Source organism: Fistularia commersonii, chromosome 3 (genome assembly GCF_037954325.1).
Source record: "Fistularia commersonii isolate RoL2024-O1a breed Wild chromosome 3, RoL_Fcom_v1.0, whole genome shotgun sequence".
NCBI classification, from domain to species: Eukaryota; Metazoa; Chordata; class Actinopteri; order Syngnathiformes; family Fistulariidae; genus Fistularia; species Fistularia commersonii.
The window spans coordinates 18,125,131-18,148,411 of record NC_141286.1 but is presented as its reverse complement, the minus strand read 5'-3'; the positions used below and the strand labels follow the sequence as shown (position 1 = coordinate 18,148,411).

At 37.9% G+C, this 23,281-nt stretch overlaps 1 protein-coding gene across 1 annotated transcript in view; it reads right to left on the bottom strand.

The window, feature by feature from the left end:
• Window positions 1-405: 405 nt before the first annotated feature.
• Window positions 406-23,281, bottom strand: part of samd4a (sterile alpha motif domain containing 4A) — a 52,983-nt gene continuing 30,107 nt past the window's right edge. Inside the window, exons 4-13 of the mRNA XM_086143964.1 lie at window positions 21,347-21,634; window positions 20,475-20,584; window positions 19,740-19,826; window positions 18,827-19,073; window positions 18,637-18,722; window positions 17,982-18,100; window positions 17,474-17,675; window positions 14,269-14,395; window positions 10,086-10,169; window positions 406-7,727 (exon numbers count right to left, since the gene is read on the bottom strand). Of these exons, the coding sequence (XP_086000090.1) occupies window positions 7,699-7,727; window positions 10,086-10,169; window positions 14,269-14,395; window positions 17,474-17,675; window positions 17,982-18,100; window positions 18,637-18,722; window positions 18,827-19,073; window positions 19,740-19,826; window positions 20,475-20,584; window positions 21,347-21,634 (1,379 nt within the window). The 3' untranslated portion in view covers window positions 406-7,698. The remainder of the gene's footprint in view (window positions 7,728-10,085; window positions 10,170-14,268; window positions 14,396-17,473; window positions 17,676-17,981; window positions 18,101-18,636; window positions 18,723-18,826; window positions 19,074-19,739; window positions 19,827-20,474; window positions 20,585-21,346; window positions 21,635-23,281) is intronic.

The window sequence follows — 23,281 nt, the reverse complement described above, 5'->3', positions numbered from 1 at the left end:
TGAGTAATCTTACTCTGTCACTCATATATGAGCAGCAGAGAAATTCATGGCAGATCCAGGGTTTCGCAAATGATAATCTGAAATGAAAAACAATAGATTAGCATGTTGGATCTGCAATCTCCAAATTTGACAACCGTTAGATGCAACTCAAATAGGATGATGTACTTAGTTTATTCCCCCCTCAAATTAGAATTACGCCCCCCCATAAGAAAAAAAAGAAATAAAAACATGTCGGTCTGCTCTGTCAACTATTAACCTACAGAACTCCACCACTGAGGCAATTATGTTTTAATGATTTTAATTTAAAGCAATACTATCAAACACTCATTTGTTTAAAAAAAGAAGAAAAAAAACAATTACCAATTTAAACCCTGCTGTACCAATAAAATTGAATCACACACTGGAGGAGTTACAACTTATTTTTTTATGGATAAGGGGGCATGCCAAGTCACAGCATTCTGGTATGTTGCGACAAAAATTACAACAAGACACATTAAAAACACACGCACGCACAACTCTCTCTCACACACACACTCACTCTTGTCTCAAACATCCATATTTTGTACAGACCAGAATAATTCATAACTTCATATCAGCATTAAGAAGTACCTACAGAGTACAAAACAGCTGGTGGATGTTGCACACATCACCACCAGCCGCTGATGCTGAGTTCAGGGCTGCTGGCCTTGTTCACACTGCACACCTCAGGGCGAAGCTTAGATTCTTATTTAGCGCTCTCGAGGTTCTGCGCCTTCTGTGAGGATGACTTCACATTCGAGCACCTTTTGGAATAGTTATAAAAACCTGCCAAAAGCAGCTATGTATAAATGACTGTGACGATAACACTATGGCTGTGATTTGCTGATAAAATTCGATCTGATTTTAGGTTTAGGTGTGGGTGCTTTTTTCTGCATTTCTTTGTTGGTTAAAACAAACTTCCAATTATGAAGGTTGATCCAGAGCATCAGTTGCAAGGTTAACACTACTTTGAGGACCTGATTAGTCTGGCAGCAAAGTCCCAAAAGGTGTTTCAGTATTTTAGCCACTCATGTCCATTTGAGAGCATCATAATTCATAGACAAAGTTTTGAGTCAGATTAATTAATGCCAGAAAATATTAGAATACCTGCCATGAATACTAGATTAACGGATCTGGTCTCTGATTGTGTACTATGTTTTTTATTTGCCTGATGCCGGTCAAAACTCTAATTTTACATTTTTTAATATTGGTAAAAAAAAAAAAGGAAGACATCTTGGTTGCCTGATTTGACGTTCCGATGACCATTATGAGGAATATCATACTTGAGAAGATAAGGAGAAGCACTACAACTTTCAGCCATGTCCTTGTCTCAGCCCAAATAGACTTCATTCATAGAAGCTGGCTAAAATTGCAAGAGTATTTGCTTTAAATTTAAACTGAAAATATATAGCATTTTGCACTGGCTGCTCTGTCACAGCAGAGATCATAAGGTCATGGAACAAGACTTGGTATTGAAGGAAGATGAAATAATGTAGCATGACTGCTTTCTTGTTCATTATCAACATCAAAAAAATTATTTGTCATCCACAGTTTGGAAAAAGGCACTCTCAGCTGCAGTGTGAACATGACCCATTATAATTGTTACTATCCAAATCCTGTAACATAGCACTTTAAAGTCCATACAAAACCATTTACATTTGCGGTAAATGTCTTTAGTACAAAAAAGGCACTGCCATTTGTTATTCTAAATATGACTTTCCCAGCCTTGGGCATGCAATTTTAAAATATAAATTACATTTTTTCAGTTCTTTAGTTTTTCTTTTTTTCTTCTAATTTTTTGTGTTTTTTTTGTGTATTTTTTCAATTAAACATACAATATTTTTTGTCAAATATATATGCAAGCCTGCAGTCAATACAGGACATCGGCTCTGGTAAAACTAAATGAAATAGAAGGAGCACAGTCAAGCGGTAAAACTTTAGTTACAGATGCTGCTGAATTTACAAAAAAAAAGAAAAAAAAAAAGAAAAAACAAAAACAAACAAAAAAACTTGCTAAACTGCAGAATCTATGACAAAAAAAAAATATAACACAGCATATAGGTCTTGACTTAAAAGTACATTTTTGGAATATCAAGGCGGTATCTAAATGTTAATACTGCAGAAACACTCCTACAGTCACTGAGCTGATATGCTTCTCAATCACTGAAACTGAAGTATTTGGCTTCAAGAAATGTGTAAAGACCAGACCTGGGAGCAGGAGGTCTCTGCTGCCTAGTCACTGTTCAAGTCACATGGATGTCAATCAACCTTTGACCCAGAGACGCTGCAAGAAAACAGGGCTGAGAAAAAACTGGAGGCATCTATGCATCATACAGAATTCAATGTTGGACAGGAAAAAAAAAAGGAAAAGCAAAAATTTGCATTATAACAAATTTCAAGGTTCAGCTGGGGCACTGTTAGACCGAAACGCTGCCAGTGAGTAAAATAATCAAAAACATTTAAAAAGTCTGGCAAATAAGAGATGCTTCTTTGAAAAAACTCAAAATGCTAAATTAATATGAAAGTAAATAGTAGTACTGCAAAAACAATCCCTTTAATAATGTTGCTGACTACAGGTGTGATACTGACACGTAAAGAATGTTTAAATACTAAGTTGTGCAATACTTGTATTATTTCTGCTATGATGTCAGCAAATGTCTTGAAAAGACCAAAACTGTCAGATGTTTTTGTCAAGGCCACACAGCACCATCAACTTGAAGGTGTAAAACGAAAGTGTCACTCTGTTCCTTCATTACCACTAAATCTCTGGTGATTAATGCAAATAAAAATTTGCCTAAACCACGGTGGTTCCTTATTAACTCAGATGGAATTAAATATTGATTCTTTTTTATTCTACTCAAATAACTGAAATCCTGTTGTGTCTAGTTTGGTTCTTTCATTATTTTGACTTTTGTTGTTGTTTCAGAATAATTTGAACATCTATTTCTGTATTTTTTTGGAATGAGACAGGGTTAGGTAGTAAGCAAATATGGAGGATGGCATTCAATATCTTGTGACTCTACACATTCAAATGTCATTTGCAAGCAGCACAACTTTATGAAAATACTTTCATGCAACAGCAAATGTAAAATGTCCATGAAATGCCAGGGTTGTGGAGGTTGCATGACCATTGAATGAAACCGACCTTGACTTCTCAACACTTGAAAAGCATGAGAAAATAAGGGATGTTTTTGGGTACTTCAAAAGAATCATTATAGTCAGAATAAATGCACAGTTGGCAATATTTTGCTGCAGGAGGTGAGTGAAGCATTTACTATTTAATCAGATGTGCTGCATGAAATTGTTTTTGAACCACTTCACATCAGTAAAATGGAAAATTTGCTTCAATTAGCTGTAACTATCAGGACAGCTTGAGAGACCGACTAATACGCTGTTGGTTCTGGTCTTTGCAAAAGGGTTTGTTGACAAAGCAATACTACAGAACAGCCCCTCAAAATTAAGTCACCTAAAATCCTACCGAGCCCCCCTGTCAAATTTCAGAGAGTAAAAACCTCCCTGCTCAAATGGTAGCTTTAAAAAAATACTTCCCTCCCTGCCAAAGCGGCTTTTGGCAAATCAGCTAACTTCAGTTTTGTGACTGAACATGCATTTATGAATCTATAGCGTAGCAGTTTCTGCTCTTGATGGCACGAGAAAAACGTCAACAAGACATTGATAGATAAAGGATGGGGATCACCAATAATGACAATAAAAGAAAAAATAGTCAATCAACAATACTATGTTAATATTTGAGATGTCTGTATGGTCACCAGCCATAACATGTTAACACATATGATACTTTAAATAATACACAAAAATGAGTAAAAGCATTACCTCTGCAACAATTACAAAAAAAAAAAGAAAAAAATGAATAAATAATTGTATCTACTTTAAGTAATGATTTATATGGTAGTGACACTGACATTGTGATGTCACAAGGAGTAACAGAATCAAATATCACTCTTTTCTTTCAGGACAGAAATGGGTTCACGCTTTGGTGGAGTCTTTCATGCACAAACATGCAGGTGAAGCTACAACGGCTCCCTCAAACGAAAAGTCAGAGCTGGGCAACATGGAAAAAAATGACATTCAGATCACAGTTTAAGTATTTATGTATATCTTGATATCTATTTTTATATGGAAACTCAAATGCTAGGTATGCACTCAAATAAACCGAGTGCATCTCCAGCATAAGGACTTACTAATCAACACTTGTTTCAATACTCGTCCAAGTAAAAAGTAATGAAGTAATACTGAAAAGTGGTTCTTGATACAGTACAGTCCTGTTCACATACTCAATACTGGTAACTCACATGTATAATTCCTTGTTCATCTTAAAATAATTTGTAGCTCAGATAATTTCTCCTAGAATTGAAGGTAATGATCTGCTGATATTTACCAGTGATGTATTTCCAATTAACCTCTGTCATTTATTCATAATTTTGAAAATAAGTACATTTAACCAGGTGAAAAATGTGACTGGCATTCGCATCTGGATGAAATGAAACATGGTTTACCTTTTTTATATAAAAGAAAGAAAGAAAGCTTTAAAACAGTCATTTAGATGACAGATACATTGCCCAGGCCAACTTCAATGTCTAAGAGACAGAAAATTTAAAAAAATTGGATTAGATTGCATCAAATTGTTCACTGATCTGAACAGTTTCTAGATCTTAATGTTTTCCTTGTAGGCAGATCTGTGATCAGTATGAGGCTCCAGAACAGAATTTTCTGCATGTTTTAGTCCCTTGAATACAAGTCACACACTGCATGCAAGGTAATTATAAAATATATGCTATTGTGTTTAATTAGCCTGTTATTTCAGCGACAGACACACAGTTGCATCTATTCTTTGTTGAGGCAATTTTACGCCGCGTGTGTCAGGTCCCCCTACAGTTCATTACCAAGAACCAAAAATGACTTTAAAACACGTGTCCATGATTCTAATTATAATCAACCAAGTCTACAAAAAAGCTGTCTTTTATCGTAAACTGATATAATTTATCGCACTTTGACTGAATGGGTTGGACGACACACTGAAGTGTATGAACAAAAGGGCATAAGATCTAAGTTAAGTCTAAGTGGGCTAAAACATGCAAAACCATTTGTTTGGTCCTTTCAATGTGAATAAGAAAGCTCTAAAATCCTGAAATCTTTTTTCAAATAAAGAAGTGTGGGAAGGTTTTCCCGCTCTGTTGTGGATCCAATATCTGACCTGTAGCTCAACAGTCACGATGGATGGCCTGATGTCTTGTCAATGCAAGTGCCATCCAACTCCACACTACCAGACTGTGGCTTGAGCTTTGTCCATTTGTATTTGGAGTATCACATTATCATATCAAGTGCATATAAAGGAATTAATACAAAATGGCAATAAACTAAAGAAGAAACTAAACAATAATGTTCCAAATAAACCGCTATTTAATGTTCTAGCACTTATGCTCGACTGAGAAGGCATTTTCCTACCCAGCTTATTTGCATATTAACCTATGTTGGTAAAGTCTGCATTCCAGACAAAATAAACTGGGGATAAATATTAAGACAAAAAAAAAAAAAAAATCATCACAAAATACAGAACTAGAAAAGAAATTGTATTTCGGCTGGCAGAGACCGAACAGAAATCAGAGGACCATGTTGTCCATCAGCGCGATTCCAGCCCCAAGAGAGCCAGCGTGTCCTTGGACGTCACTGTCTGTCCTGCCATGGTTGCATTTGGCCAGCGGGTGGAGGTAAGCACCAACCAGACAATCTCTGGGTCTGCAACCCTTCATGGATTGACCATGTTTGATGTCTCCGATGTTGCAATCCAGGCAGGAATATACAGTGGAAATTAAAGCAACTTTTTCCTGCCGTCTTCCACGCCACATGCAGCTTGAGAGCATCCCTTGCTTTACAAAAATAACTAATCCAGTATCTGAACATGCAGACGGATCCCATTGACGATACAGACGTATATATGTATCACTTGTGAGTATATAGAACGTGAACTGGGCAACACTGGGGGGAAGGAGTGGGGAATGGGGGCATGTTTCAGAAGCCACATCTGGAAACCACTATATATAAAGATAACTATGTGGAAACAAGATACACAACACTAATAATTAATATTTTCTCCCCAGCATGAGGTGTAGTTTAATTCCAAGTTTATTCAATGTAAACGTTTAAAAATCTGACCTTTAGATTCTGTGTGTAGTATTCCCCCCTCTCAATGGGGGAATTGTGTGCTAATTTCATGCAGACATGTCTTAGTGCTTCCTTGCATGTTTTAGGGTCATCTAGACCGTAACCCCATTTTAGATCAGTTTTGGCAGGTTTTGTATCTCATGAATATTTTTAATAAATTTCTGTCTCAGGTGGTTTATTACCAATTAACAAGTGGGATTTCCAACTGATTTTCTGATCAAAGTGAATCCCCTGAAGAAAAAAAGGGGTTTCTTGAGGAGAGACAGTAAAATCACATTTCCCACAAGAATTGATAATCTGACATCAGTTGGACATTGGATACATGACTAATGGCCCAGCCCCATAAAAAAGCCTCCACTTTTAATGCAAATCTCCCACATATTCCAGGAGTTCATACAGTACATGCTATGAATAAACAATATGTAACTGACCGTTATTGAGTTCACTTTCTCTTGCATTCACATAACTTTTTGACATAACATCTTCCTGTCGTTAAGCTCATCAAGAGGTCCTGCCTCTGTAGTCTTTCTCCTTCAAACATCCTCTTCCTTTTCCAGTATCACTTCCTAGTCTCCCAATGTGATGCCTTCCCTTCCACTTTCAACATCTTCCTTCACATCACCTTCTCACTCTTACCCTCATCACACATCTGCTTTCCCTCTTATCTGTGTCCACTTGCCATTTTTACTGTTTCGTGGCAGACATCTTAGCCAAAACGTCATGGCTGACGGATGCTCAAGGTAAAGGATGAATGCATTGTTTGTAAACTAGTCTGATGGCTACTTGTGGGATGTAAAGCTGGTGGACATCCGAGGCTTTACTGAATTTACAACATTCATACCTGAATTTGATGTGTTTATGTACCCTTTGAAAGTAGCATCATTATGTAAACAATAAATACATGTATGATAAATCATTTTGTAACCCAACACTGAGCAAGGGGGCCTTCCAATACTTGAGCGCCGTTCGCTGGACACTCAGTGGAGGAAGTGGTCCACTTCCCTCTGCATCCTAGAAGCTCTGCTTGTCTTGCTGCGGGTTTGAGGTACTGGTATGGATCTGAAAAATGACACAAGCTGTGGTTGATGATAGGACTGAAGGGGTGTCAGAGAGGGAAGAGGTCTCAGTTTCACTGGACCCTGATCCATAGCCTAGCATCTCTGCTGGTGCCCATTGGGCTGTAGTAATACTTCTTGCCTCCTGGAGGAGCTGCTGTTTACACACTGGCAAGGCCTTTCCATGCTTCTTTCTCTCTCTCCTCACCCAGACACAGGTGACTGTGAGCGTGCTGGCATAGCAGGAAGTGTGTTTTTCCCAACCTGCTGGACGGTGCCAATGTGATCTCTTGTATTTCTTGGATCCCGCCCAGTCCCTTGGTTATGCTCTACCTTGGGCTACAGGAAGAGGGGGGACGGGAGGGCCGGTGACCTTGAGGTGACTGATTATGAGAGAGCGTGGTGAACCTCTGCTCTTGCTGCTCTCAGTCAGGTCCTCATTTCATATTGTAGATGTACGGTCAGCACCATCTGAGGGAGAACAACACAGGGAACATTAGCTCACTGAACAGATATCATCAGTATTCTCACACTGCAAACCAAGATAATCTAAATCAGAGTGACGGATACACCGGGTGCCTTTGAGAGTTTTTGTCACACTAAACAGAAGAAAGCAAGAATTACAATCCTACACCAAGATGTTCGTAAAAATATAAAAATATCTCATCTAGATAGTAAGATTATATATCGGTTTTGAAAATGAAAAATCTCTATTGCCCAACCATAACCAATAGTTTGAAAATTAATTCTTGTGATGATGTATATCCATATATAATGTTAAAAACACTATGAATATAATTTGATTTGAGTTAAGCAGTGATTTGCACTCTTTAGATTTCCTGACTCGGTGGACGGTGAGGGGCCTAGCTGTCATGGTGAGAGAACAACACATCTGTCAAAATACTGATGAGGCCTTCAAAGAAAAACAAGAGTTTGACAGCTGGTGCCTCTGGTGTGGCTGAACTGGAACATGTTATCAACCCTCACACATATGGATATCCCACAAAATAAAGACCTCAGTTCTGAAACAAAAGGAGACAATTAATGTCATACCTTTAGCCCCAAAACATTCAACAGACACATAACATTTATACTTTGTGGTATTGGATTCTGTCTGTCTCAAATATTTGTGATCCTTAGAAGTTAAAACACCTTGACTTTCATGTCCTATTTCCTCATGTGCTACCACAAAGTTTTACTTACTTACTTGAAGCTTTTACTTCAAGTAAGGGTAAAAGCAACCAAATAAGACGCTATTTAGAACTCTCTTAAAAGACATACATCAAGGTCGGTGATTTGGTATGGACCAACAGAATGAATTGAGTATCTCTTATACAAAGAAGATCATATTTACTGTTATCTTTCTGCTTGTATTGGGTTTCTAATATCAGCTTCAGCTGATCTGATCTGTTGAATTAAATTTCAACTATCAGAAATCAAAATCAATGAATATTTAAGAAGCCAACCGAAGCAAAATGCAGGAAACCAGAAATAGGTGGAACCCTGTTTAGAGACTCCTAATTTTCATACACTTCTATGTTCCGCTTTTTTACCTTTCCTATTGCTAACACATACAAAAGCATAATGCAGTCCTTGTTCACCGTTCTGTGCGGAGCACTGAGGGCTTCTGTCCTCACCTCTTGAGTTTTAGGTGGTTCGAGGTTTGGTGTAGACAAATTTTTGCTGTACATCGGAATATTTTACACACTGGGTTCATATTACAGGGGGTGGGATGAATAATAGGTCTAGATGGGTCTTAATAATAGATCACAATCTATAATTTTACTTTTACATAAGACTATATTTCATATAGTGGAAGAATTCTGAAAATATGGCCTTTAAAAAGGGCCAGACAAAAAAACATCTTAAAATAATTTCTCAGTTCACACTTAAGTAAACAGCTATTTTAGTAGCTCAGTTCTACAGAAAGAGCAGAAATATCTCCTTTTAAGGAGATATTGAAGAAGCAGGTCAGTAGGCAGGGCATACCTGCATTATTAACCTAGTATCATTGAAAGAGGGAGCAAAATCAAAGAAAAAGATATCATGAACTTAACATTTAAAATACATACATGGGAATGTTAGGTATAATTTATTTATTGTAATTTTGTTATTAAACATTCAAAGAAAAAAAATAGGCTACTTTTAATTATATTAGAACTTTAAAATGTTTTGAGGTGATCTCTAATTTAAGGAAATCTCTACATACATTTTTTGAAAATTCAATATTTTAGGGTCGATGTTACCCATGGCATTCAACTATTATTTTAAAGATAATTTGCTTACAAAACCACAGTGAATCACCTAAAATATTTAGTAAAATAACAGTCTACAAGTTAAGTTTAAATAGGAAAGTGTGAGTTCAAATTAATTAATTTCTTTCCATATTTAGATTTGTAACAATATTATCCAAATTAGCCATCTAATTTCACCTCAAGATTTTTAAAAAATAATTTCATTACTGACCTAACTTTGTTTTGCTAGCCACGTTTCTTAAGAGACACTCTCCTATAATAACAGCATGATCACAGAGAGATTCAAATTCATTATGAAATGGTATATGAACATGTGTATGACAATTAAACAACTCTTTTCTGATATGAATGCCCGCTTGGAACTAAAAAGGGGGCAAAAAGGGGAAAAGATTCTTAGCAGGAGAGACAATTCATATGATGATATTGTATGATGCAAGAGAGTTACAAAGATGATAGTGATCAGAAGCTATACCTAAGAATATGAAGAAATTTCTAATTTTCTGCCTCAACATTAAATTTTAAAGGTTTCAGATACATGACAGAAGAAAACCTGAAAAATGTATTTTGGGTTTACCTCCCAGGGCGTGCTCTGTCATACTCAAACATAAAGACTCAAGGCGATTGTTGATGTCTGGTTCCGTAGCTGGCAAATGAAGATCTGTTGAGTGAGAGAGAGAGAGAGAGAGAGAGAAAGGAAGAAGAATGGGAACTTATTAAAAAACTGATTGCGGGGAAATCTATGAGCCCCATAGTGACAACTGGGTAATATAGCTCTTTATATACTGTACATATACCATATTTTCCAGACTATAGAGCGCACCTCAATATAAGCTGCACTTGTTGCCATCACTTGCAAAGTTAGTTCTCAGTGATGTTATGTATCCTTCAAAATAAAAAGCCCAAGATCAAAAGTAGCCCACAGCCAATGCCATCATGCAATGCATCGTTCCCACCCCATCATCATAACACTCAGCAGTTCCTTCAGCGACAGACTCCTTCACTCCACATATGCGAGGGAAAGATTTCACAGGAAGGACCTATGAAATCTCCCTTCATTCTTTCATTCACTGATTCGTTCACTCACTCACTCACTCACTCACTCACTCACTCACTCACTCACTCACTCACTCACTCACTCACTCACTCACTCACTCACTCATTAAACTATACATCCATTCACCCATAGGTGTTGCTGAAGTAAGCATTGTTGCACAGTGCCAGTTGCCAGTTTTTGCACATGTTTATACTGATTATATAGTGTTTGTATTCTTAATCTTTATTTATTTTAGTATTTTATTGTTAGATAATTGTTATTTTTAGATTTCTTCTGATATTTATTTTGCTTACTGCTGCAAATTATTATTAACTACCTCTACTGCAGTATCCACTTCCTGCTATGTGTGAAAATGAAGTTTTCCCAGTGTGGTATGATTAAAGGAATATTCTATTCTAACAAGATGACAAAAGATTAAGGTTTCATTAAAATCAGTGGGAGATCTACGGGGAGAATGTCACCCACATCAGGATCTAACCTCCATCATTAGATTACTGCACACTTAACTCCAGCACAAAGACACGCACTATTCAAAAACAAATGGTGTACAGTTGAGACATTGAGACATTGTTTCTTTTGTCGCCATGTACAAGGGGTTGGGGGGAGTGGAGGTTAAAAATGAAAACACAACTTATAATGAAAAGCCTGATTCAATTATAATAACGTTTGGATTGACAATATTTACAATAACCAAAGTAATGGAATCTATGTGACTGGATAGGTTTCTATTATTTTTAGTAGACAATTTCCCGATACAATATAGGCATTTAGAACAACACAGCTAGCGTGTCACAAAAATGTACACATTTGCAAATTCTTTAATATACATGAGCCATTTCTGCTTTTTCTCCTTTTTTCTGTCTTTTTTTCGTTGTCAAGTATTCTTTTCAAATGTTCACGTCACTCATCCTTAATTTTCCAGCTATTTATTTTTGAATATTTTCAGATCATTTAACTGAAATTACATTTTTAGATTATACCATTTAGATATTCAATATTAAGACATTTCTTTAGTTTCATGGTTCATATGTCGTTTTGCACTGTACATATAGCTGCGAAAAAGTTCAAGTAATTTTTTTGGATAGCAAAATATTTTTGAGGATATGCTCTATAGACTTAAATGTTTGTTTCCATATACACTAACCACTCAATCTAGTGGGTGTTCTTGTGATGCAAATATCTTTTCCTTAAATTGTGCCTTTACATAGATAATAACATTGCATTTTTGGAATTTGATTATACATGCCTCATGTTTATTATTGAAACAGAGGAAATGAGTATTTGAATAGCACCATCTATAACATATATGTCTTATATTAAGTACAATTATATTTGGGAATTACATAAACAAGTAAAAGTGTGTATGTGTGTGTGTGAAGGGGCAAGATTCATGTCAGAGCAGTTACTGCATTGCACGGTGCTTTGCATAAACTGTGACATTAAATCAATAACCTCCTTTCTCCATTTTTTGGAAAAGTCCCTGCTGCTTTTTACTGTTGACAGTCTTGCCTTACACTGAATTTAGGCAGTGACTGGTTTGTAGAGGGGTGGATTAAGGTTGGGGTGTGTATGGCAGGGGGTGTACTTGAGACATATTACAGACTGGCAACCCCTTCCAGCCATTAAGTCTTTAGCTGAGTCTTTGACATAGGCTGGGTGGTGAAAATCCCTTGTGGTCAGAGAGAAAAGCTGAGTTAGGCCAACAGTCTGGAGTGAGCTATTTATAGACCATCCAACCCCTACAAATGCACACCTCCATGTCTACTTTCCCCACCCCTTTACCCCCTAACACAGAGTGACACAAATATACACAGAAGAATATCTGACACACAAACAGTCCAACAGTCCTTGCCAGATCATGGCACATGCCCAGAGAAGTTGGTGGGTTGGTGTGGGGTGCAGGGCAGCTATATGTGCATGACTCTGCAGAGCTGACAGAGACAGGGGGTTGGCAGGGCGAGAGGGAGGGAAGGGACAGTTAAGTGAGTGAGTCAGGGGGAGAAGGAAAGCAGGAAAGTGGGCCAGGGAGCTCCATCCTCCCTACACAAAGAGCTTCATTGTAAGACTCCTCTGACTCTTTCCCACCCTGCCTCAGATTCTTCCTCTCATCTTACATACAACCTCCTCTCTCCCACCCTCCAACATCCCAACACATTCCTGCTTTTAAAATTCGTCCTTCTATTTCTAAAAAGGGGACTACAATGGGTTTATTACTGTCCAGTCAAATATGGCTACCACTAGCACTCTTTGTTGGTGCAGTTGGTTACTTTTTGGTAGATGCTGGATGTAATTTAGACTTTAAAGACTGCAATTTTGACGAGGGTCAAAGATGAAAAATCAACCTTTCTAGATAATAAATGCTTTTGGAGTTGAGCTAAACACACAAGAGATATCAATGTAGATGTGTTCAAGGTAAAACAATACATTGCAATAACAAGGCAGATAGTACATGACATCAATGCAGAAATCAAATTCATCATAATGCAAGCAAAGATTTCCCTTGGATATGCTATTATTTGGTTTCTGATTAAAAAAAAAAAACTATCTGACCCGTAACTGACCATCACTGAAATCTGTTTTGAAACATTTCTGTCTTTCTTGGATAGCCCGCAGCGGTTAAGATGACAGGAAATTAACATGGAATGAGTCCTTGTAGTCAAGAATTAAAAGGGTATGCTAAGGTTTCTGGTTGGCGCCATCTTAATTTGCTGACAGGGCACCTCATTGTCATTACAATATGTAAAAAGGTCCCATGATGCATAAATTAGAGCATATTTATGTTCAGTTCTTGGAGGAATTTGGAGAAGGTGTGGAGTCCCTTTCAAAATGTAAACAAAGACAAATATTTTTGTGGCTAAAGTGGAACCCATCCTTTGAACCATGGATACCATACCAGAAGCGATTACACCAGAATGCTGCGAACAGCCTAGAACATCCCTTGGAATAGTCACATTCCAGATAGATTATCTTGTACAATGCCAAGAATTCTCAAGTCATCAAATCACATTGCCTTTCTCTCGCTGATCATGTTATATGACACAAGGAAGCTGCTGGAAAGGTACATTTGTGGTGGCCACATACAAGACGTAAAGTAGGACGTCCCATCATGATCATTAAGAATCTATTCCTGATCAGATACTGGGCTATCTTATTCTGAACTTCTGACCACAATGGGAGACTCTGAATCTGGCACAGAAACTATGTTGATTGTGCATCGTCATTTGGATGATGAGAGAGGGTTTCAATGTGTGTGATGGATGGACAATTAAAAGAGGGATCTATATTTAAACAAAACCTGTATTTAAATTTCACATTTGACTGGAGTTTCAAGTGTGTGGATCTTGAATATAGCAACTCAATTTGCAGGAAAAAACAGAGGTACAGAGGACCATTAGCATAACACGAAATCTTGCATACTTGTTATTATGGCTGGCTATTTGCCAAGTCATATATGATTACATTTTTTGTAAATTCCAAGCAGTGCAGAATACCAGAAAAACATTTTAAACTGATTTCTAGGAATATCAAAGACAGGGATAAACAGAACATGTTTTTGAATGAAATCACAAGATAAATACAATGTGTAGCTTCTCTCTTTCTTTCTGATTCATGGTGTTGTCTTATATTTATTCACCTGTAGTCCACTCTCGAAAGCAATCCAAATATATATAAATTATGACAAAGGACTGTGTTTGTATCGTACCAGCTTGCTGGAACATGACCATGGTCTGTGGCGTTGTGTGGACTGGCAGGGAGCGGGTCCTTTGCACAGAACTGTGGGTCCGGCTTGGCATACTGTTGCTGCCCCCTGGATTGGCAAACCATAGACCCTGTGAAAGATAAAACTGATCAGGAAGACTGGCTTTTCTTTTTGAACATACACAAATTTCTCAGAAGAAGTGTCTATACTTAATATTAAGGCTGCAACCATAGCGAGTCATAGAGCAGAGCTACTGTGAGCTTCTGTTGCCAAAACCAATCCATTGCCCTGTTTTTCCATAGAATGGGTTCACCTTACGGGACCAATAGAGATATTTTGTTTGTCTAATTTTTTCATATGTGTTTTTCATATGTGAAACATTCTCTTATATTCATATATATTCACATATATTCTAGCAACACAAGAGAATTATATAGCCACTTAAATACAAGCAGCAGAAGATGAATTGGTTTAACTTTTAGAATAATGGGGAACTCCAACATTACAATTTTTCTCCAGAATAACAGCAACAGATTTTGTTGCCAAGTCCTTGCAATGTATATTGACTTTTTGCTCAAGCAGTATTGGTAAATCGACAAATAAATTAATATAAAACCTCTACTGAAAGCTAAGGCATTTTTTGACAAAATATAATCAGAGGCTAAAAAGCACATCACCACTTCATGTTTGTGCATGAGTGCTGAGCTAAGAGGTTGTGTCTTTCCAATTAGGGCAATCTCATTCAGATTCCAGCAGTTCATTCACACATATATTAAGGCCTACATATCCTGTTGTAGGGCTAACTTGTGCTCTCTCAGCGGTAATTCCTAATTGATAACAGGCATTGATATAAAATATTAACAACAAAACAATGTTACAAACAGTAAAACATGTATTTTGGATAGAACTGAAAATTAAGACAATGGATAATGTTAACGTCAGCCATTAAAAGTATCTAAATAAAGTTGACATCTGATCTACCTACGTTCAACTTATTGACAGCAGTGTAAAAGGCCTCACACTGGAGCCCAACTAAAATACAACTTTTATAAATTATCATTAGATAATCAAAAATTTAATGGCTTAAGATGTACCTATGAAGTGTAGATCAAAGTTGATATTGGCAAATTAAAGTGGCTTTCCAATTTATGAAACGGTCAAAATCAACCTCAAAGATGGCCATGCTCATTGTGTACAGAATTGCTTTTTACTGACTATAATTTGCCAGAATCCTAACCTGAACCCAGAATTTGAGGGTAGCATCAATGTACAATATTTCAAATTTCCCCCCCAAACATACTTCAAAATTGAAGTCTGGCCCACTCGGATGACAGACTCACATACAAATTCCTCAATCCAACCTGCCTATTATAACTAACACAACCACTTGCAATTCCCCTCCCCTCTCCCTCTACCTCCCCCCTCCTGGCCCTCCAGTGCCGCAGGCCAGGGAAAAACAGGAAATGCCTGTGCACTGTTCTCACTGCCTCTCTTACTGCCTCTCGCGCACACACTCAAATAGTCAAATGCCCCTCCTTCACCAACACCACTGCTACCTCTCCCAAACTATGACACACATATTTTCCTCCCTCTCTGCATATCTGCACCACAGTCCCACACAAGGAGATCCAGCATGAGGAGGATGAACTGAGGTATTTCCTCCCATTGTAAGGGATAAGAGCGTCTGAGAGACAGAGAGAGAGTGAGAAAGAGAGGTTTCCACTGAAATGGGTCAGCCCTGACCAAAGTGTGCCAGGATGAGCCTGAAAAAGCTCCATAGCTCCTCCTGTTTCAGTGCTCAGCACTGACGCAGGGCCTCTGGTATGTGGGGTGCCTTGCCTACAAGTTCCATCCACCTCATTTCATTCGCCAAACACCAGCACAACTCTTCCTATCCCTGCATTTTTCTGCTATGAAATAAAAGTTTAATTCAGAAAGAATACACACTGAAGAAGGAATTCTGTAGCCTTGGTTATTGTAAACACTACGGAATGTATTATTGCATATTTCAAAATGTTACTCCAAATTATTGAATGCACATAGTGGTAGCAATGAGACAGTCATTAGACAGCTAATAAAATTACAAGAAAAAAATTTGTAGATAAACTAGAGCGTCTTTTGAGTGGATATAAAACATGTCCCTATCTGACCTCAGTCAAGTCACCTCAACTGATCCTCATAGTCTGAAGGCTTGTATAAAAGGCAAATAAAAACTGTTCAATCTGGCTTCTAATTCATTCTTTTACCCTCATTCATTCACTAGTCTTTTACCTTTACACCATGTGCGTTGATTTTTCGATTATGTTGTTTAACTGCCCTTGCTTTGATAAATTGCATTGTATTGATTCATTTTCTGTATAGTGTTTTTCTTACCATTAGCTGTTATAGTATCATTTTCATTATTAGTAGTTACAGTAATGACTTCCAACTCAGTATACGAAGGGTTTGAACAAGTGAGCGATTACAGTTATACACCGAACCACCTTTCAACTGTGTAGGGCTAAAATATGACATACCCTATAATTTAATGAACAGGAAAAATAATTGCCAGCCATTTTTTTTTATTCATTTTTAAATTAGCAATGAATGTATAGTTCTATGAAGATATTAGCACATTGTGGGGACTTGAACTTTATTTATTTAATGATGTGTCTATCTAGTCTACCAATGCTTTTCCCAAGACCACTGTATGTTTTATTCCATTTGTTTGCAGAGGAACTATCCTGATTTTATGCAACACCAAAATAACAACAGTATAAGATGCTAAGAATAATTTTGAGCCATATTGCATTGTTTTCTGGTTGTCAAAATAATTAACCTAATGGTTAAAATACTGCACTCATCATTCTAATGTTGGTGTCCAAGTGGTGTCACAGTACAAAAGCATTTGGAACAAATACCACAATGGAAGAGGTCTTCAAAAAAAATGTTTTCTCAAAGACCTCAGCAGGTTTCCCTCTCTCTCTTAGTAGTTCAGCCCTTATATATTTTACAAATCAGGGGTCATACCACATACTTATGTAATAATATACAGTATTTCTCAGATACTGTGTATCACAGCAACTAAAGTGTCTCAACGAAAGACAATGTGTCTCCAAAGCATTCTCAAGTACTCCCAGCTGGGTGTTTTTACTCAGCATCTGGTGTTTTCAGATGGGAAAAACACTCATCGACATAGATGTACAATCTCTTGCTGCTAGTAACTCACCTGCCTCCCCTGCTTAGGGCCAGTGGGTGTGCTGCTGGAGCTGCGAGGTGTGGGACCTAGCAGACCTCCTGTGCCCAGCAGGCCGAGTCTTGCACCTGGCAAGCTCCTCGAGGGCATTTGGAACTGGCGAAGGCTTCTCCTGGCCACACTGCTCCCAACACAGCTAGCGGTGGGGAGAGAGTTGGACTGACCAAATCCACGACTGCAGCCAAAACACAACAAAAGACAAAACACAAGTTCACCAAATTTAACTTCTCATCTATTAACAAGCTCTGATTTCACCAAGATTTAAAGGTCAACAAAAATCAAGACAAAATTAACATGCCAAACTCATCTATTTTCTACTATGTTCCCCTGCGGTGCAAATAATGTTTGTTAAATTTCAATGTTCAGTCAAAAATCAGTGTTTTCTATCTGCTTGTTGTTTTCAAGTGTTTATCTTATTTAACTAGTTCAAGGTAATTTTATTTGAACAATTTACCTACAAAAAAATTGAGGTGTTATATACCTCCTTTGTGGTCTGTACCCTGCAATGTCGAGAAGGGTTTTTCTTGGAATGGACCGGAACAGCCTTTGGACCTGCTGTTTCCATGACAACAGCCTCTTCTTCTGTGTCTCACTGAAGGACTGATGGAGAGAGTTATGGAATATATATCAAAGCTAAAATCAGGCATGATGGGTTGAAGTACAGCATCTAAGAATTCTTAAGGTAAACTCCACGCTCCCCCCATTCTCTATCAAGAGCAAGGATTAAACCAAAAGCATTTTACTTTGTAGAAAGTGTTCATTTTGCTGAGAAATTTGCTGCACACACTACATCTATGGAAAAAAATACAATGGATCAGTTCCACAACCAATTATACCAATTATATATATATATATATATATATATATACACACACACACACACACGCACGCACCCACACGCACCCACACACACACACACACACACACACACACACACACACACACACACATAAAGACACAATTAGGTGAATGTAAAGAATTGTTGCTGTGACACTAAAATTAGAAGCCACTGCAACCAAAAGGATAAATATGATTTTAGTATTTTCAGTGAGCTGTTTTCAGATATCTGTAGGCACTGGTCTCCAAGGCTATGGAGCATAATTGTTAGCGTGAGCAATGCAGGGGGGAGTGTGTACCTCATGGATAAGGCACTTGTCGATGAGCTGTAGATAGGAACTGATGTTGTCTTCATCTGACCTCGACACCAGTAGCTGAGTGCAAACTAAAAATATGACAAATACCAAAAAAAAGATATTAGAATAAATAAATAAATAAATAAATAAATAAATAATCTAGATTGACCAACACATATTTATCTTAGCTCACCTTTGCCCATAACGCGAGTGAACTGGCTGGGTAGATCACCCTCTGCAATGACACTTGACCCTGACTCAGCCTCTACCCCGCCTCCTCCAGCTAAGTGGGACCCAGGTGAAACACTTTTGCCATCTGGGTTCAGTAGAGGGCGCTGCAGAGAGGTGTCCTCACCACTATTGAAAGCCTTCATAGGTGTCATGATGATCTGGTGGAGTTCTTGCAGTGGGGCTCGCAGATTACTGCCCTCCAATACATCCTGGTAATGGTCAGTGACAGAAGGGAAGCAGAAGAAAGATGGACATGAAAAAGGTAGGGATAAAATACTTCTTTAAAAGAACCTGACAGCTTCTTTTGGTACAATCTAAATCCTGAATTTTGTGATATTGGATACAGATTCATGATCACAGCACCATTAAATGGGAAAATTGCCTGTTTGGCAACATGTATCATATTAAACCTCCCCCAAACCCCATCCACTCAAACACACAGACAACTATGTGTCTGCCAGACATTAGTGGTATGTGAACTCAATACTGAACAACAGGTGTCTGTTTTCACCAGACCCACAAATGCAGAAGGAACAAATTTAAGTTGGTGAAAAGAGTAATCCTGAATTTAGCTTTGGTTTGCCCTTGAGCACCATTGTCTTGCTTCAAAGTCTGAATAGAAGGATTGGGGGAGGTGGGAGCAGGGAGGCGGATGGGTTTATATTAGGCGCCCAAAACTCTCCTTCCTGGATTAGGTGTTCCCTTAGCTCCTATCTCACATAAATAAGATTGACTGAGAATATCCACCTTTCTCTGTCTCTGTCTCATACAGAAGAAAGAGGCACTTTGAGTGTGTATGCACTAAGGCAACAAACTTACAAGTTACCAAATCAAAGAACAAGAATTCTGAAACAGAAATAGGAGCGGTCACTAACCTTTTCCAGGCTGCGTAGTAGATTCTGCCTCTCTTTCAGCTTCTGAATGCTGATGACAATCTTGTGTCGAGCTCCTTTGGTGACTTTCTGTTAGAGACAAGAAATTGTCCATCAGACTTGTATCTACTTTTTTTTTAGATAAAGAGATATGACATATGTATAGCTCTGGCATATGTTGGTAGCTTCAAATTGAATGGTGGATCTGCTGAATCTTTTCCTTATCAATAAGTAGCATAGGAAGAGGTGCAATCAGCAAAGCCAGATGCTACTTCTTGTTATCTTTTCAGCTGTCTTAAAAAGTATATCGAAGTTACTACAATAGAGGTATCAGCCATAGTATTACTTGGAATCCATTGTCCCACAGAAGAGCTTAATCCCTTTGTTACAGCTGAACGTGTCTAATCCTAGCTGTGCATCCTGTCTGTTTCAGGACAGAAAAAGTCAGCCACCTGGAGGAAGTATACAGCTTCCTGATTGGCAATCTCATTCGGTTAGTTGTGCTAATAATAGCTTAATCTTCCTTTCAGCGTGGAATTCACATTTCAAGATGCAGGTGCTGCACCTACAACGCAAACATTTTCTTGTATCTACTTTTTTATAGTTTCCCTGTCAAGTCCAAAGTATTGATTTGCATTGATTAAAATCTTGTAAATATTCTCTGAAAATTGGGACTTGCACATTTGTTCTCTAAATCATGCTGAGAAGTTAGCACCAAGTCTTAGTAAATATCCATACCTGTGCCTCTAGCTGTTCTTCAGTGAGAGACATCATCTCATCATAGGTCAAGGTGGAGAAGAGAGCAGCGTATTTATGGAGACGGAGACTCTTCAACCATGCAGGAACATCTGCATGTCAACACAAAAAGATGTACACATGACTACACAATTCAGTTGTAAAAAAGGTGACTGTCTAGCAGTAATATTACATATACGATTTATGTATAATTGTTTATTATTATGTTTATTTAGACAATGAAATGCTTACCAATGTTTAGCTACAGACTACTCCGTAAAGCAACTGATCGAGTAACCAGGGAAATTAACTCTACCGCAATATATGACACTCGCTATTGAGCAGGTAACAGAAAATGGACTTTTGCTTCAGCTGAAGCTATTAGGATATGTTCATTTTAGTTTCTTGTTTGACAGTTGATAACATGAAAATTTGCTACCTATAAGCAGACAACAAAAATAAAATCTCAAGAGTCAGCAGTTCTGTAATGCAATAGAAAGCCTAAGCTGTGTCTGCAGGGTGTTTTTCTTCTTTTCCTTTCGACTTTTCCCTTCAGGGGTCGCAACAGCGAATCAATCTCCTCTATCTAACCATATTCTCTTTATCCTCTTTTCTCACTTCAACTAACTTCATGTCCTCTTTTACTACATCAGTACATCTTCTCTTTGGTCTTTCTCTATGTTTCCTTCCTGGCAGTTCCAACCCCATCATCATTCTACCAATACATTTACTATCCCTGCTCTGTACATGGCCAAATCACCTCAGCCTGGCCTCTCTGACCTTATATCTAAATGTCAGTAGCAGGTTAAAGGTATATATAATATGTAAAACCATGAATTGTATCAATTAGTGAGTGCAAGTCTTGAAATACTCACCCCTCATACCACTGCCTTCCTCATAGAATGAACTACGATGTAGACCGGGGCCTCCTCCTAAGCCAGCCTCTTCAAGATGTTCACTGCCTCCACTGCCCGAAGAGGCAATGCTGCTCTGTGGGGAGAGGGGTGCATGGTCTGGCGCTGGTCCTCTGGTAGTCCGTAGGTCCTCCTGGGACAGCCAGACAGGGCCCAGAGGCTGATTGCTGGAGCCACTCATGGGAGGGGTAAGAGACACTGAGCGCTTCAGGGGACTGTGCTGCTGGCTTCCACTTCCACTCGTAAGTACTGCAAAACAGCAATTTGATTTACTGTTCCACATCATTTAATAAATAGTGTCATCATAACTGAAGTCACATCAGGAAAATGATTAAATACATTTCATCTCTTTCACCTTTCCACTAAGAAGCACAACAGAGGATAAAACTGTTAGCTAAAGCCCTTATTGTCTATTGAGGTTCTCAGTCATTTATGTCATGGTTAATCCTTGTCAAATCTTATTGCGACAACTGGAGTTGATTTATTCCCTTCTCTTCACCATTCATCCAAGAGAACTGAAGAAGCATCCAGAAGAGGTGAAACATCTCCAAGGATAGACATCAACTACAGTTGTCACAACAAGATTTGACAAGGGAAAAGTCCTTATTTGTTGATTATATCGCTGGAACATAAATTTAAACAAGACATTTATATTTTTTTTATTATAAATGGAAAGCAGATAATTTAAATTTGATTGTTTTTATGCCACAGGTTACTGGATATTTCTTTTGAAAAAGAATATTGGGATTGGCTTTTTCTTTGACATAATGTTCTAATGTGAGGCTATTATGCAATTTTGGTGAGTTGATCAAAGGCAGCTGAAGTAAAAGCTTTTGCTGTAATTTTGTTGTCATTAAATTGATTGATTAATATTCAGAAGCTTTTTTGCGTTAAATTATTCTAAAATTGAAAGTGAGTATATAGATAATTATTGTATCTGAAGTGTTAGAAGAAGACATACTGAAGACAGGTGTGTTCCACACAAGAATCTTAGGCACATAGGGCTTTCAGATTTCTTTTCTGTAGGCACACAATATATATTTGTGTATGCAGTCTGGTCCTAAAAGATCAGAACTTTTTATGCTAATGGTCATCCTGCATCAGTTACTTTAACAAGACACAGCCAGCAATCTAATTCTGAAAGTTACACCTTCTTCATACTTATGTCAACATGTTAACATGATAAAATATACACACTATCAGAAAGATAACATTTCCTGTGTGAAATGTATGAACTTTCTGGGCATGCAGCTTCAAATCAAACATAAGTCACTAACTGTGGTTGAAGATGTTAGATTTTACAATTGTATTAACGTTTAAGTGGGTTAGATATCCAATTGTCCTTTTACATCTTTTTCCCCATTAATCATTGTATCCATAGGTACGGGTAGGATTGCCTTTTGATGGGAAAGAAAAACAAAAGTTTTTTTCCAGACTGCCGAAAGAATGAAATGGCCAGATGAGTTTTATATCACTGATCTAAAGGGGTAAACTGTCTCCAGTCGTCCAGTCTCCTTTCTCCTATAAGCGGTCCTCTTACTGTTGGCGCTATGTATAGGACTTCATGAGCCCTGTTTAAAATAGGTGCTCAGCTACCATTACAAGTTCCAGTCCCTAAATATTAGCCATTTTCCCTAAATACAGTACCCCACAAAGGCTTCCTTAGAAGGGAAAGAATGGATAGTATGCTCTGCAATGACCTGGACTCAGGCTAAAGGTGCAATGTCATAAGGATGTTCAGTCAGCACACGATCAGATCGAACAATAACACTCCTGCAATCAATATCATGATCGCACAATGGAGTTGGGGTTACTGCTGCATTATTTTCTGATGTTTGGGGTGGCAATAAAAAAATAAAAGGGACGGTAACATGGTAACAAAGAGATTGTAAATAT